This window comes from Musa acuminata, chromosome BXJ3-5 (genome assembly GCF_036884655.1).
Source record: "Musa acuminata AAA Group cultivar baxijiao chromosome BXJ3-5, Cavendish_Baxijiao_AAA, whole genome shotgun sequence".
Lineage (NCBI taxonomy): Eukaryota > Viridiplantae > Streptophyta > Magnoliopsida > Zingiberales > Musaceae > Musa > Musa acuminata.
Window position 1 is genome coordinate 2,502,065 of NC_088353.1, and position 13,987 is coordinate 2,516,051.

The 13,987-nt window shown below is 37.9% G+C and overlaps 2 protein-coding genes across 2 annotated transcripts; both read left to right on the forward strand.

Annotated features, from left to right (window-relative positions):
- The first annotated feature begins 2,803 nt into the window (after positions 1-2,803).
- On the forward strand, positions 2,804-4,040 carry LOC103983834 (myb-related protein Zm1). The gene is made up of 3 exons (XM_009401139.3): positions 2,804-2,942; positions 3,040-3,169; positions 3,254-4,040. Exons 1-3 carry the CDS (start codon positions 2,804-2,806, stop codon positions 3,894-3,896), a joined length of 912 nt encoding a protein of 303 aa, XP_009399414.1. The 3' UTR covers positions 3,897-4,040.
- Positions 4,041-4,269: 229 nt separating this feature from the next.
- On the forward strand, positions 4,270-9,760 carry LOC103983835 (uncharacterized). Its single transcript, XM_009401140.3, has 8 exons — positions 4,270-4,569; positions 5,875-5,991; positions 6,524-6,717; positions 6,798-6,903; positions 7,030-7,177; positions 7,321-7,451; positions 8,488-8,654; positions 9,178-9,760. Exons 1-8 carry the CDS (start codon positions 4,500-4,502, stop codon positions 9,469-9,471), a joined length of 1,227 nt encoding a protein of 408 aa, XP_009399415.2. The 5' UTR covers positions 4,270-4,499; the 3' UTR covers positions 9,472-9,760.
- The last annotated feature ends 4,227 nt before the right edge of the window (positions 9,761-13,987 follow it).

Genomic DNA, 13,987 nt, shown 5'->3' on the forward strand with positions numbered 1-13,987 from the left:
GCATTCGCTTGAAAACGTAATTTAATCCTGACTCTGATATGGCAACCAACAACCGATTGCTATGGTTTCCTGTCCTTTAATCATTTAAAAAACGAGGAGAATGCTTCGTATCCGAAAGCTTTGGGCAGTAGGGACAGGTCTCTGTTTCACCTGACTCAAAAAGGTGGTGAGTGACTTGTGATGCTCTCTTTCTGTGGTTGGTTTGTGATGGATAATGCCACAGATTTGGTGTTCTGTAATTTCCAATTAATATACTTTGAGACATGATCTACGACTCTTCTGTTTTGACACCTTTTCTAATCGTAGTTACAAACAAGCATGATAATATGCTCCTATCTTTCGGCACAAGAGATAGATGCAGACCTGAACAATCAAAATTATCAGTGTTTGTGAAGAAATGTGTGTGTGCAAGATGTTAATGAAGAGCTAAAAGAGAGCAGCAACACATGTTAATGAAAAGGAGTGAGGAAGCATGAACAAGTAGTCAAAAAGATTCGAAGGTGAAAAAAGCCCTACAACTTTGATCATTTTCGATCACTCCTTCACTCAAGCTTTAGTTGTGACACGCTCTGCCATCTTTCATTATCCTTCTCTTCACGGTATCGCACAAGACAAGATGGATGTGGACGACAGAAATCCTGCATCTGTTTCATTGTTGGTTGCATTTGTATGAACAAGAGAAGTCAAATCGAAGAATGTTTGGATGTCACTGGGAGTTTGTATGTGCTTCACTATCTTTAGAGTAAACTTGTTCCTCAATTAAAAGCATAGTAGAGAAAGAATAAGAAGAGCAGTTTAAGCTCTGGTGCCTTTTGATTGGTTCAAGAAGGAAAATCTATGATCTGGCTATGATGAATGGGGCAAGTAAAGACAGGGTGTTCATCATTCATTGACGAATCATCCAGCTTTTGTGGGAACCTCTAGTTGAATCATAATGATCAACATCTTTCTACCTCCATACAATCTGACTTTCTCTAAACAAGAAAAGTCCATCCACTAATTTCCTTACACAAAGTACGGCAGTGAAACCAAAGCTTTTGAAGTAGGTGGCCGAGAGCTCATGTTGGTCTACTGCTGTAACTTATGTGGTGTGTGCTTTCTCTGGGACTGGGAAAGGAAAACTAAGATCCTGCCACATGAATTAAACTTTCACTTGGCTTCTGCACTGCGAGAAGATGATGAGCTCTTCCATGTACAAACTAGTTGAATCTGGCTTCTACACTGTGGATGCGATTCAGCTTCTGCAAATCTTTCAGCAAGTTCCATTTAGCACTTCTTGAAATCGATGTGTTGCGTAGGCTTGGAAATCATATAAAGCAAATTTCCTGGTGCATGGTGAAACTGAAGTTAACCGTGGAAAAAGATCAAAGATTGGTGTCAAGAGAGACAAAAAACTGAAGTACTTTCAAACATTTTTGTTTGATTATTGAAAGCTAAATTTTCTAAAGTTTCAAGTTCCATCAACGGTGTCTCTGTCTTCGATCATCCCATCATGCAACCTGAGATCGGCATAGTCTTTGCCTTGCAGAAGGAAGCAAAGCCATTGCTTCCATTCACACGTGATATCAAGCCTCACACATTTACATTGATTCAACAACCACGTGTCCCATTCATATCACGCATCAATTGCTGTCTTTGTGTACATTGGGGATACATTGACTTGATCATACTTCTTACTCTGCATCAGTTCTTGTTCTGTCCCAGTCACTGTCCTTTCCTTCATTTTCTTGTTTTCTCCCAGTTATCTGACACAGAAGGTCAAAAGGTAGGTTAGCTAAATTGTCATTGATCAGCCCTTAGAGACTCAAAGAAAGAAGCTAAAAATCATAGACCAGAAACACCAAGAACTTTGACAGCTTCAGCGCTCCCACAAGTCTACAAGAAGGATATAATATTATTGCAACCCTTGAATGATGAACCATTTCAAAGTTAGGCGACTGTAAGGTAAAAGGATATAAATGCCAGTTACTCCTGCTTCGAGGCTTGAGGAATGTGGTGAACAGTACTTGAGGATGAGGTGAAGAGGCCATTGGTTGTCGAAGGACTGGGGTTGGCTAAAAGTTGAGCTACCTTCTCTTCTAAGATGAAACTAGTCACCTAAACCATGTGACTCTCTGATCTGACGCCATTAACAACATTTGCTTACATATTTCTTTGATCATATCTAATGATTTATACCTCCTCCATCCTTGTGACCTCACCTTCTAAACATACCAACTTGCGCCATTTTCAAGTCACCCAACGCCTTCCAAAACTCCCCAGCTGATGTCAGTTCTTATCGCTTGACTTGTTGAGTTCATCTTCAAGTCGAGCTAGCTTTTGTAGATTTGTCATAGTAGTGCATCGTACTACCAGTCAAGTTTATTCTTCGAGGTAGATTAGCATGACTGACGTGAAGTTTCAGGTTAATGACGAAGGTGATGATGTGATCGGATTGTTTGCACCACTAAGAGCGCCTAATTAAGTGGATTGCCGAAGAATCGATGTGGTCGCCATTTAATCATGTCACCTGTTTTCTTGGTAGATTGGTAAAGGCTGCGACACTGCCACCAACTCAGTTGAATACATGGAGTAGAAGCTCTCGTGGCAGAGAGCAGGAAGCAGAACACGGCAGGTGTCTCAAATCCAAGTGGCCCCTGCACCAATTGTTAGTAGAGAGAGAATCTAACACTGCGAGTCCAGATTTGGTGATCGAAGTGCTGCTGTGAGCCTCCTTCCTCCCGCCATTTATATAAGAGCTCACTCCTTCAGTTGTCTGCAACTATAGAAGTGGAAGTTAAGGTGTGACTAGAGAGAAAGAGAGATGGGTCGAGGACGAGCGCCCTGCTGCGCGAAGGTCGGCCTGAACAAGGGTTCATGGACGCAGGAAGAGGACCTGAGACTGATAGCCTACATCCAGAAGCACGGGCACGGGAATTGGCGTGCTCTTCCTAAACTTGCAGGTCTCCCTCCTTCATCATGCTCTATCAAATGCTTTGTAGTAGAGTTCAGACGAGTGATAGCTAAATTGACTTTGCTCAAGTGTTCTGATCTTAAAAGGCCTGCTGCGATGCGGGAAGAGCTGCCGCTTGAGGTGGATCAACTACCTTCGCCCCGACATCAAGCGTGGTAACTTCACAAAGGAAGAAGAAGATACCATAATTAATCTACACAAGTTGCTGGGAAACAAGTAAGACCCCGAATCTAAGATGTCACCGTATAGGTGGCTCTGGATTTCTCTGTAAGCCTAATTCGATGATGCCATTTTGCTCAGGTGGTCGAAGATCGCGTCCTGCCTGCCGGGAAGAACAGACAACGAGATCAAGAACGTGTGGAACACGCACTTGAAGAAGAGGTTGGCATCCGAAGAGCGGAGATCGATGTCGGTCGACAAACCAGACGACTCTCAGAGCTCATCTTCCTCGAGCACGTACCTCTCGTGCTATGCTCATGTGGAGAAAGATGATCCAAGTTTAGACTTAGCTGATCTGTCAATCGAAATGTTTGAGCTCCCAATGGATATATGGGGGTCGCCACAGCAGGAGGATGGCACAGGAGACGAGAGCTCCAAAGTTTCTCCTTGCTCTTCTTCATCAGATGCCATGAAAGATTTCTTAGTGACACCTGATGCGGTGATCCAGCTGGAATCTCTGAGTCCATGGCAGGAGGAGGCGGCGGCCATGGCGGAGCTGACTCAGAGGAATTCAGTAGAGGCGGCGGAAGGAGAAGACAAGAGCTTGGAATGGCTGGAATACTTGGAGAAGGAGCTCGGCTTATGTGGAGCAAGCGAGGAGATGAATCAAGGGAGCTTCGTGAGGGATGCAGCCGAGCAAACGGAGATGGAGGAAGATCCAGTGTCGAGTTATTTCCAGAAGGAGCTGACTTCCACATACCCTCTTGACTTGAGATTATCTTAGTACCTTAACGCCGAAAGCGTCTCCGTGCATTGTCACAAAGTGGAGAGATCTGTTTGCCACTGCTATACTCTACTAAAAGACATTAGCAGCTCGTCATTTTGAGGATAAAGATACATGTAATGGTTAAATATACGTTGAAGAGTTTTTATCCACAAATGGAAAAAATCTAATAACCATGCACCATAATAACGAACACTTGAAACGGGTGGAGGTTCTTGATCCGAAAACCCGTCCCGCAATCACTAGCGGATCAAGACCCGAATCCGATTTATGCACCCAATGGCCGGGATCTCTCTGTTTGTTTTGAACGGTCAGGATCCGGTTTGGGAAATCATGACGTCACTCTCCCCGATCCTCTTATGTCAACACGCATCCTCGCCTTCGCCGGCTTTGCTCTGCTCCCGACGGCGTGTTCCTCCCCCGCCTTGTCGATCCCCGATCCCGTTTCGACGGCCGCCGTTCACCGAGCCATCGTATGTGTATGTATTGTTCCATCCGTCGCACCGCCCGGCTCGGACGATAGCATCACCCCGAGATTGGAGTGGGCTAGAGATCCATCTTCTTGCCGATAAAGGGAGTTGGTCGGGTGCGAGGCAGGAAGGGATGACGAAGAATGATGGGAACGCAAACAAGAAGTTGAAGATCGCCATCATCCACCCCGATCTCGGGATCGGTCAGTCTCTCTCCTTCGTTTCCTTCCTCGTCACACGATCCAGGGATTTTTCCTTCTCAAATTGATTCGCTCTTTTAATTTGATCTTTACCCTACGCAATTCTTAGATAAATGAGGCGGATTATTGTGGAAAGATTAGTTGAGATGTTAGAATTCTATTCATGTGTCGTGGGAGTAATATTAACTTCTTTCTTTGCTCTTGATGGGTCGGGTTCGTGATCACTTCTCATGGTTTGCGTATGCTCGTGATTGTCTGGCTTCGTTGCCGATCTGAGATTCCTTTGGTCATCAATATTTGTACATCTCGTTTTCTATTAAAGAAATTTCTTGTTCTTATCGGCCCAACAAAACCCTAAAATATTCTGCCACATCATGCCAAGTCCAGTTTATAAATATTGACAAATATGATTTGCAAGTTCAAGTGATATCATGTGTAGGCACATAGCTTCTGTGGATAATTCTCATGAAATCTGTCTAAGAAAGAAGGAAACAAAAGGATTTGACTGTCGTAAAGTTTTTTTTTTTTCTAAATAAGTTCTTCTGTAGGCTTCTTCAACTTTTTTTCTTTTAATTTTACTCCTATCCACAGATTTCACAAGAATTTAGACAACAAGTAGACTGGAATACGTAGATGGTTGTCTTGAATTTCCTACTTTACATACCTTTTACCCCTCAAATTGGATAGAAAAAGAGGAAAAAATTTTATGCTTCCTTCATGTGACTTTGTTTTACTGACAATGGTCGTCGCAACAACGTTCTCCTTAAAAGCTTAGGATTTATTCATGCAGTGGAGTGTATTTGTATTGACGGGTTCATGGTATGCCTTCAAATAATAAAAACAAGTAAGCACTGAATGTAGAGTGAAACATACTGTACTTTGGGTGATCAAAATGCATATCATGCTTTGAGTGCCCAATATATCCTTTCATATTGTGCAAAAAGTATCCATTTTTTGAAGGTGCCAATCAAAGCTGGAAATGGAAGAGGTTGTGGCGAATATATTGATGAACGATTAGTCTGAGTTCCTATGATCAATGAATTAACAGAATATATTGAAACTTCCCAAGGTATCAGCTTCAAGCTGCAAGTGGAAGTATAATGAATAAATTTTACTGTAAGGTTTAGTCTCGTTTGATAAATGTAATAAAAATGTCACTACTTTATTTTCTTAAAATTAAGGCACCAACTTGGCATAACTTCAGTTGTTTGTGTTTTTTCCTCATTTGTATCCATTAAAGCATTCATCATGGTTAATCGTTATTTGCATTTCATACATGATAAATGATGACCTAATCTTTATCTGTAGGTGGTGCTGAAAGGTTGATTGTCGATGCAGCCGTTCAACTAGCATCGCATGGGCATAGTGTTCACCTTTTTACATCACATCATGACAAGAATCGATGTTTTGAGGAGACTGTTGCTGGTGAGTATGTTCTGGGTTTTGTCATTTAAGCTGCAATACTATCAGAACATTGACAACTAAGCACTACCAAACCATTGGAAACTAAGATTTTGAAATTAAAAATGTGAAATGTGCATTGAATATTCTTGACAAGTAGTTGTATTACACAACTTTCAATTGTTCTAGGGTTTAGTGATGACTTTATTAACATCAGAATGAAACGATTGGTTGTTTGTCGTATTGCACAATTCTAGGACTGGTTGTTAGCTAAAATATCTCTCATGTAATTTCCATGAAAAACAATATAGTTAAGAACTTATTTGAATTTCCAGACCATTTAATTAGCTAAAAGGCATGAATCGTTGAGCTTGGTGTTGCTTGTTCATTGCTGTAGATACCGTGAAAATTTTCCAAACCATTGCATTTCACAAGCTGTCCCAGAAGGGTGGGTGAATTGAGCAAATTTTGTTTTGGTTTTATGCAGATACTTAAGCAGTTAAGCGGAATTGAGTAACGAACTAATGATGCTAACAATTTTGTCAACATTTTTCAGGTCCTTTTTCAGTTAAAGTATATGGTGGGTTCCTGCCTCGCCACATATTCTACCGCTTTCATGCATTATGTGCATATCTTCGATGTATTTTTGTTGCACTCTGTGTTCTTCTTTCATGGCCTGCATTCGATGTTATACTGGCGGACCAGGTCTCTGTTGTCATTCCACTGCTGAAACTAAAACGGTCAACAAAGGTATTATCCTTGGTTTTGTGATTCATTCAAACTTTTAAGACTTTGGAATTTATGGTGATGGATCATTGAGTCTCTTTTAGATATTATTCTACTGCCATTTTCCTGATTTGTTGCTGGCACAACACACAACTATGCTTAGGAGGATATACCGCTGTCCAATTGACATGATCGAAGAAGCAACTACAGGTCATCTGCTGAAATCTCTTTATTTTGGGTTTTGCTCTTCTTGGCACATGTATTTGCTTCAGTATTCTCTACAATTTTCCATGTGCTCATCAGTATTCGCTGTTGGTTGATTTATGATGTGTACAGGTATGGCAGATCTAATCTTAGTCAACAGCAAATACACTGCATCTGTATTTGCCACAACCTTCTGTCGAATCCATTCAAGAGGAACTCGTCCTGCTGTACTCTATCCAGCAGTTAATGTTGAACAGTTTGACGGGCCTTGCACCTACAAGTAACTGACATACTCGTATATATCTTGCCATCTTCACTGGTTTAATATGATTCTAGGATACCACTGTAGGAGCTTTAGATCATATATCAACTTTGTGCATGTGTTGAGTCCGTTAAAGTTTTGAATTTTTCTATATTGCTCAGGTTGAATTTCCTTTCAGTAAACCGCTTTGAAAGGAAAAAGAACCTTCAATTGGCGATATCAGCATTTGCATTTCTTCGTTCGTTTGGAAGTGCATCTCCTAGTTATGCCGAGGCTACATTGACAATTGCAGGTGATTATATATTTCGATTACTTTCTTTCTTCTTCATATGGTTTGGTCAGTGTGGTTTGGACCTTTTTCTTAATTTTCTCAGTAAGTCCTAGTTCTTTAGAGACTTAAAATATGATATAATCATATAGAGTGGTGCATGTTTGTTCAAGTTACTAATAAAATAATAGGTGGAGTCTGGGCAGGGAAGTATGTTGGGTATGTAACATGGAGAAATAATTAAATGGATTTCAAAGCAAGGCAAATCATGCATTGCCTTGCTGGGCATGCAAGTCCATATTGATTGACATGTGTTTTATCAGAATTGTGTCCGCACAGGGCATGACTACTGCTATGGCATAAATCCACTCACTGACATACCTCCTAAAATGATAAGGAATTCCTTGCTGTTGAAACTCCATGTATTGTGTTTCCATGAGTCCCAAATAACCACAGCTTATATTGTGATATACCTGATCATTTTTGCTCACAAAATTTTGAGGATTGGGTAGGTATTCCTAGTTTATGTTATGCTAGAGAAATTTGATACCATTTGACCTCATAATCACCATAAGACCTTGACCTTTATGTGAGATTTAGAATATTGCAATGTGACACTCCCATGTCGTATCATGTCAGCATGTGCCAAATTAGCCACTAACATATATTGGTTAGCTTTGTGGACTAATCCAATGTTTATAAGACTTGTATGTGATTATTAAATAAACACGTCAGCGTGATCTTGCATGAAACTGACCAACTTTACCACAAAAAAATTTCCGATGAGGAAAGAAAGAGGGTTTAACTTCAAATTTATACATTTGAGCTATTCAAGCTCATCAGTGTCAGGTCAGCTCTGATATAAGAATAGCCTGCCAACCCGTGAATTTGACTTAGCCTCTACAGTGCAAAGCGAAGGTTATGATAGACTCTAGGTGTTTTTTTTATTTCTTCATACTCTTGATGATTACATAAGGTTACTGTTCTCATCTATAAGATTGAAGAAGTTACAAGCTATGAACTGCATGACAGGCAAGCATCTTTATGCACTTTGTTACAGGTGGCTATGATAAACGCCTCAAGGAAAATGTTGAGTACCTAGACGAACTAAAGAGGTTGGCAGAAGTCGAGGGAGTATCAGAACATGTTGAATTTGTTACATCTTGCACAACAGCAGAAAGAAATAAATTACTCTCAGAATGCATCGCTGTTTTGTACACGCCAAAGGTAATTTTGTGCAGATGGTTTTGCTTGGATTGTATTTAATTACATTGTTCTTTAGCTGTTGGATATTCCATGTTTTTCCTATGGTCTAGCCAAAATCCAAGTTACGAGTGAGATTTCTTTTTCCTCATAGTTCTACAGTGTGAGCACCACTTGTGTTTTCCACTGATCACCTTCCTATGATGATTAGAAACTTGCGATAGTCATCACGTAACCTCTGTTTGCTCTCTTTGCTACTGGAGTTCACTTGTTTTTTCACTTGTTAAATGATGGCTAGTACAGGCCATCCAAAAGGTAACTCCTACAATCATACTGCGACTCTATTTTCCTGTGCTTGCACTAATTAATCATGAGACTGCCTCTTAGTATGTTGTGACCCAACATTAATCATGGTCAGCATATTTTTATTGACAATGAAATCACTGTATCCTGCAGGTGTATCGTATAAGTTGTAAACTCTTTCCCTTTGTGCTTTAGAATTTAGATACATCATATCCTTATAAGATGCTATATTTTTTCCACATAGGACGAACATTTTGGTATTGTGCCTCTGGAAGCAATGGCAGCAAGCAAACCTGTAATTGCATGCAACAGCGGGGGGCCATTGGAGACCATCAAACATGATGTCACAGGGTTTCTTTGCGAACCCACCCCTTCTGAATTTGCACAGGCCATGTCGAAGCTTCTGACTGACCCTGAGATGGCTGTAAGGATGGGCAAAGAGGCAAGAGATCATGTTACCCAGCATTTCTCTACCAAGGCATTTGGGGAACAGTTGAACCACTCCGTTCTTGATGTCTACCACCACAGGATCGAGTAAAATTACAACCGGAAGTGACGGTGACTTGTTCGTATTCATTGATAAGTTTGGGGCTTACCTTGTGCGATCATTATGCAGCCCTTATGTTTTTGCTTTATGGAGTTATCTCAAGCATATAATATCCACTTTCGGTTTATTATTTTTAGATCTTCGGGCTAGAATTATGCCAGTTTAACCAAATATACTTATCTATCAAGAGTCTCAGATCTGAATCAATTCATGTATTATCTTCTTTTGCTTAATTTTCAGAAGAATATATAGCCCACGGTACAGGGATGGGTTACATGACTGTTGAAGCATCACTTTGGCAAGTTGTTGTTTCGGTAGGCGCCGCCGCCCCCTTTCATTTGCTGCAGTTATCTTAGCCTTGCTTTTTAATGCTTCCTTCATAGTGGCTTCTCTTACAGCAAATTATCTCATGTGGGCTTCTATTTGATATAGAGCTTTGTTGCAAATAAATGATACGAGAATTAGGCTACATTCGTAGTGTCTTACTGCATAAGCTGAAGATATTACTTGAAAGAAAATAATTACACTTTTTGTATGATTGTTGAAGGGTCGAGACTTGGTAGAAATATAGCTTCTGGTTTGGTAGCTTGAATAATTGTGTCTTTGTTAGAATGAGAAGTGGATCAATTGATCGATTTGTTTACTGGATCGGTTTTGTTCAAAGATGGGAGGACCTTTTTGTTGATAACCTGCATGAATCAATTGCGTTAAATAAAATTGGTTCGGATTTGCAAGGCTTACTCAGATGTATTTCGTTTAGACCTTTTTTTTTTTTTTTCATTATTTGTTCAAGAAGAGGTTTATTTCGATCTTAAATTAACTTTTATATCATCGATCCTTCCTTTGTCTCCGAGGAGGTCTCTCTCTAGTCTACTCATCTTTCCTCGATCACTCTCGTTCTTATTATGATCTTCTTTATTGCTATACTTTCTTATTGTGCTTCATTGTATCAAATGTAAATTGTAGTTTTTGTAGTATAGCATCGTATCCTTTATCATAACAACTATGGATAATCTATTTCAAACATGCTATTGAACAATTTATATATAAAGATTTGTGTTTGTAATGTTTGTTGATTTTATTATGTTTATCTTATTCCTATATGGTTGAGGTTATCTTTTTCTTTATGTTTAAGATTATTATTATTATTCATTATTGTTGGCATATTAGTTTTTTAAAAGATCATAATAGTATTATATAATTTAAAATTCATTTTATGTAAATTAAAATATTTTAATTTAATATATGATCCGATCCAACTGTTTCACGTGAGATCTGATCCTCTCACTTTTTGATTTAATTTTTCTTGTTTATCGTGCTCTAATCCATTTGATTTGTATCGAAATTGAATGACGATTCATCGGTACCAAACCGGAACTGACCAAAGGCGATTTGGTTCTAGTAGTTCAGTTGAAGTAAATTAGATATCTTCAACTTATAATTCATAAGGTCTAAAACATTCGCAAGGCCCTCCATCTCATACTCAATTGTCGTAATAAGATTTTTCAAATTCAAAGAATGAGAAGGATATGGAATTTTTTGAAAACATATTGAGAAGAAAACATCATGAAGTATGAAAAAAAAAGATAATTCAAATTTTTGGGTATCCTACTAATCTTATTTTTTATTTTTGTTAAAACATCATGAAGTATTAGACAGATTAATTTTTATCAAATATTTATCTTTTAGTTTTGGTAAAAAGTCAATTTTGTTGATTACTGTAAAAAGGCTTTAAATCCAAACCATTTTTATCAGCACAATACATAATCTTTATAAAAAAAAACTAAGAGATTTACAAAAGGCTTAATCATGTTTTTATTTGTGCTGATATTTATAATGATCATGGGCAAATATACTTCTACGAATCACTTATCATTGGATTGGTAATGATTAAATCATACAAAAATAAATTATTATTTTTAGAATTTTTCATGAACGACATGCTGCCGATAACATTTATTAGAATGATAAAAATAATTTTAGAAGAATATTATTTAATTTTTAAATTTTTTATTAGTTTTGACAGTGTAGTGATAGTTACAGCTTATATTCCGGAATTAAAAAAGTATATCAACTTGCTTTTCGTGATATTTCTTTTTTTCATATTAGGTGTGCTTGGCATGTTGAAAATTTATGTGTACAATAAGGTTTACGATCTCTTGAAATAATTCTTTCTTCTGTCTAGGAAATAATTTCATTCTTATGAGATTATCTACAAATAATGAAAGAGCTAGATTTTGCATATTAAGTCTAAAAGATTTTCTAGAGATGTTCGTGTTAGGGTCAAGAGCAGCATTAGGAGGGGGGATGAATTAGTGCAGCGAAAAAAATTGTTGGTTTTATAAAAAATTTGTTCGTTATAAATGAACTAACAATTAACTTAGAAAGTAATGACAATAATAAAAAGCAGAATGGAAATGAGTACACCGAAATTTATAGTGGTTCGATTGTTGTGACCTACATCCACTTCTGATTCTTCCTCTGTCGAGGTCATCGACATTTACTAATGGTCTTCCTTCAATGGGCGAAGACAAACAACCCTTTTACAGCTCTCTTCTCCTTTTCACGGGTTTAGGATACAATTCTTACAAGCCTCGTACATCTCTTGAATGATCACAACACTAGAAAGGGAGGAGGATGATTTTTTACACTTTTATAGTATTTTCATACCCCAAGACTTCAATATTTTGTTCACACTTTCATGGCTTTTCATGCAGAAAATAGTGGGGTATTTATAGGTCCCAATAACTTTAAAATTGGAGCCAAAAAGTGTCTTATCCGGATTTTCGAGGTACTATCGGTACCACCGCCATTATTGGGTAGTACTACCACCTACAGATCGACACTAGGCTGTACCATCGCTTAGTATAGCCGGTACGACCGCCTGACCAGGCTCAGAGACCGAGCTCCGGTAATACTATCGCTTAACGAGGGCGGTACCACCTTTCAGACCACTTGGGAGACTGCGTCCCAAGCGGTGCCACCGCTGACAATGATTTCAAGTGCTAAATGGGTTGTTCAACTGGTCCAATTCAGCCCTGTTAAGGGCCTAGTTGGTCTCTAACTGAGTTAGTGGGATTACCTCTTAATTATAATTTAACTTAAGGTCTAACTATAATAATTTAAAATATTAACTAAGCAATCTCTATCCGGTATGTTAATTATTCTCTTGAGGAACTTTCGGTGAACTTCCAACGAACTCCTGACGAACTCTCAACGAACTCTTGGCGAATTCTTGGCAAACTTCCAATGAACTCTCGATAAGCTCCTGACGAACTCTCGGCAAGCTTCCGGCAAACTTCCGGCACATCGTTTGAGTCTTCAACATATCGTTCGATCTTTGACTCCAGCCCAACATTTGCTTTATACCTTTATTGCTATTGTAGTTAATCCTACAATACTTATCTCAATATATAGATTAGATTAATAATTTACCAATTTATTTTATCATCAAAATCCAAGATTCAACAATCTCTCCCTTTTTTATGATGAAAATCAATTGATGACAAAGTTAATCTTAACTCCCCCTATTTATATGCCATACTTAAGAAAAGTCAATCTTGAATTCAAGGCCTTTCAATTCAACCATCAAGTCGATAAGTTATATTTATTTAAACTTATCAATATGCACATCATAATGCTTATCATGATTTACTAATTCAAAATACGATACCATGTATTTATCAATGATGTCAAGGCATGACATCCATTTTTAAGTCCAATGATGATAGACAATCATCATTTTCAAGTATGATATGAATTTCAAATATAAAATTTAGCAAGATAATAATTCTCGATAAAAGATGACAATTCATCATTTCGAGGCATGATATCAATTGTAAATAGTAAGTTAAGCTCACGATACCTTATCATAATTATAGACATTTATCATAAAGTCAATCATGATTTTAAGAATAAATAATTTCAAGTATCCATGCCACATTACGATAGAAATCAATCTTACATTTTGATAGTTTTCATGTTTTTGACAAAACTAGTTATATTTCAAGCATTCACAATACATTCAAGCATTTATGATATGATTAGTTTTTCACATTGTCATTCATCAAAATGCCACATTTCTCCTCCTTTGTCATCAATAAAAAGGAAATCATTCAATAAGGCAAGTGTTTAAAAAAAATCAAGTAAGTTCAACACCAATTTATCCGAGTTAGCAAAATTTGAGGAGACTAGAGAAATTTTGCATGAAAACTACTCTTGGATAAGTTAACATTTTTATTTTGGATGCTCAAATGCTTTTTTTTTTGTTCTTCTTGAGATATGCAAGATTCTTTCTTCCTTTGTCATTAAAAAAAAAACAAGAGGAAAATGGGTAAGGAAGGAATTCATCAAAAATCAAATTAATGAAAGGATTTGAATCAAGTCAAATGAAAATAAATGAGTTTCATTGAATCAAGCTTATAGATTCAACAAGGAGAAGGGATTTTTGAAAACGATCAAGATATCTATACGAAATCAAATCCCTATTCTTACAAGTGATTATCAC

Coding starts and splice junctions, on each gene's coding strand:
- LOC103983834 (XM_009401139.3), top strand. CDS start 2,804: ATGGGTCGAGGACGAGCGCCCTGCTGCGCGAAGGTCGGCCTGAACAAG. Junction 2,943..3,039: donor TGCTCTTCCTAAACTTGCAG/GTCTCCCTCCTT, acceptor TGATCTTAAAAG/GCCTGCTGCGATGCGGGAAG. Junction 3,170..3,253: donor CACAAGTTGCTGGGAAACAA/GTAAGACCCCGA, acceptor CATTTTGCTCAG/GTGGTCGAAGATCGCGTCCT.
- LOC103983835 (XM_009401140.3), top strand. CDS start 4,500: ATGACGAAGAATGATGGGAACGCAAACAAGAAGTTGAAGATCGCCATC. Junction 6,718..6,797: donor AACTAAAACGGTCAACAAAG/GTATTATCCTTG, acceptor AGTCTCTTTTAG/ATATTATTCTACTGCCATTT. Junction 7,452..8,487: donor GGCTACATTGACAATTGCAG/GTGATTATATAT, acceptor ACTTTGTTACAG/GTGGCTATGATAAACGCCTC.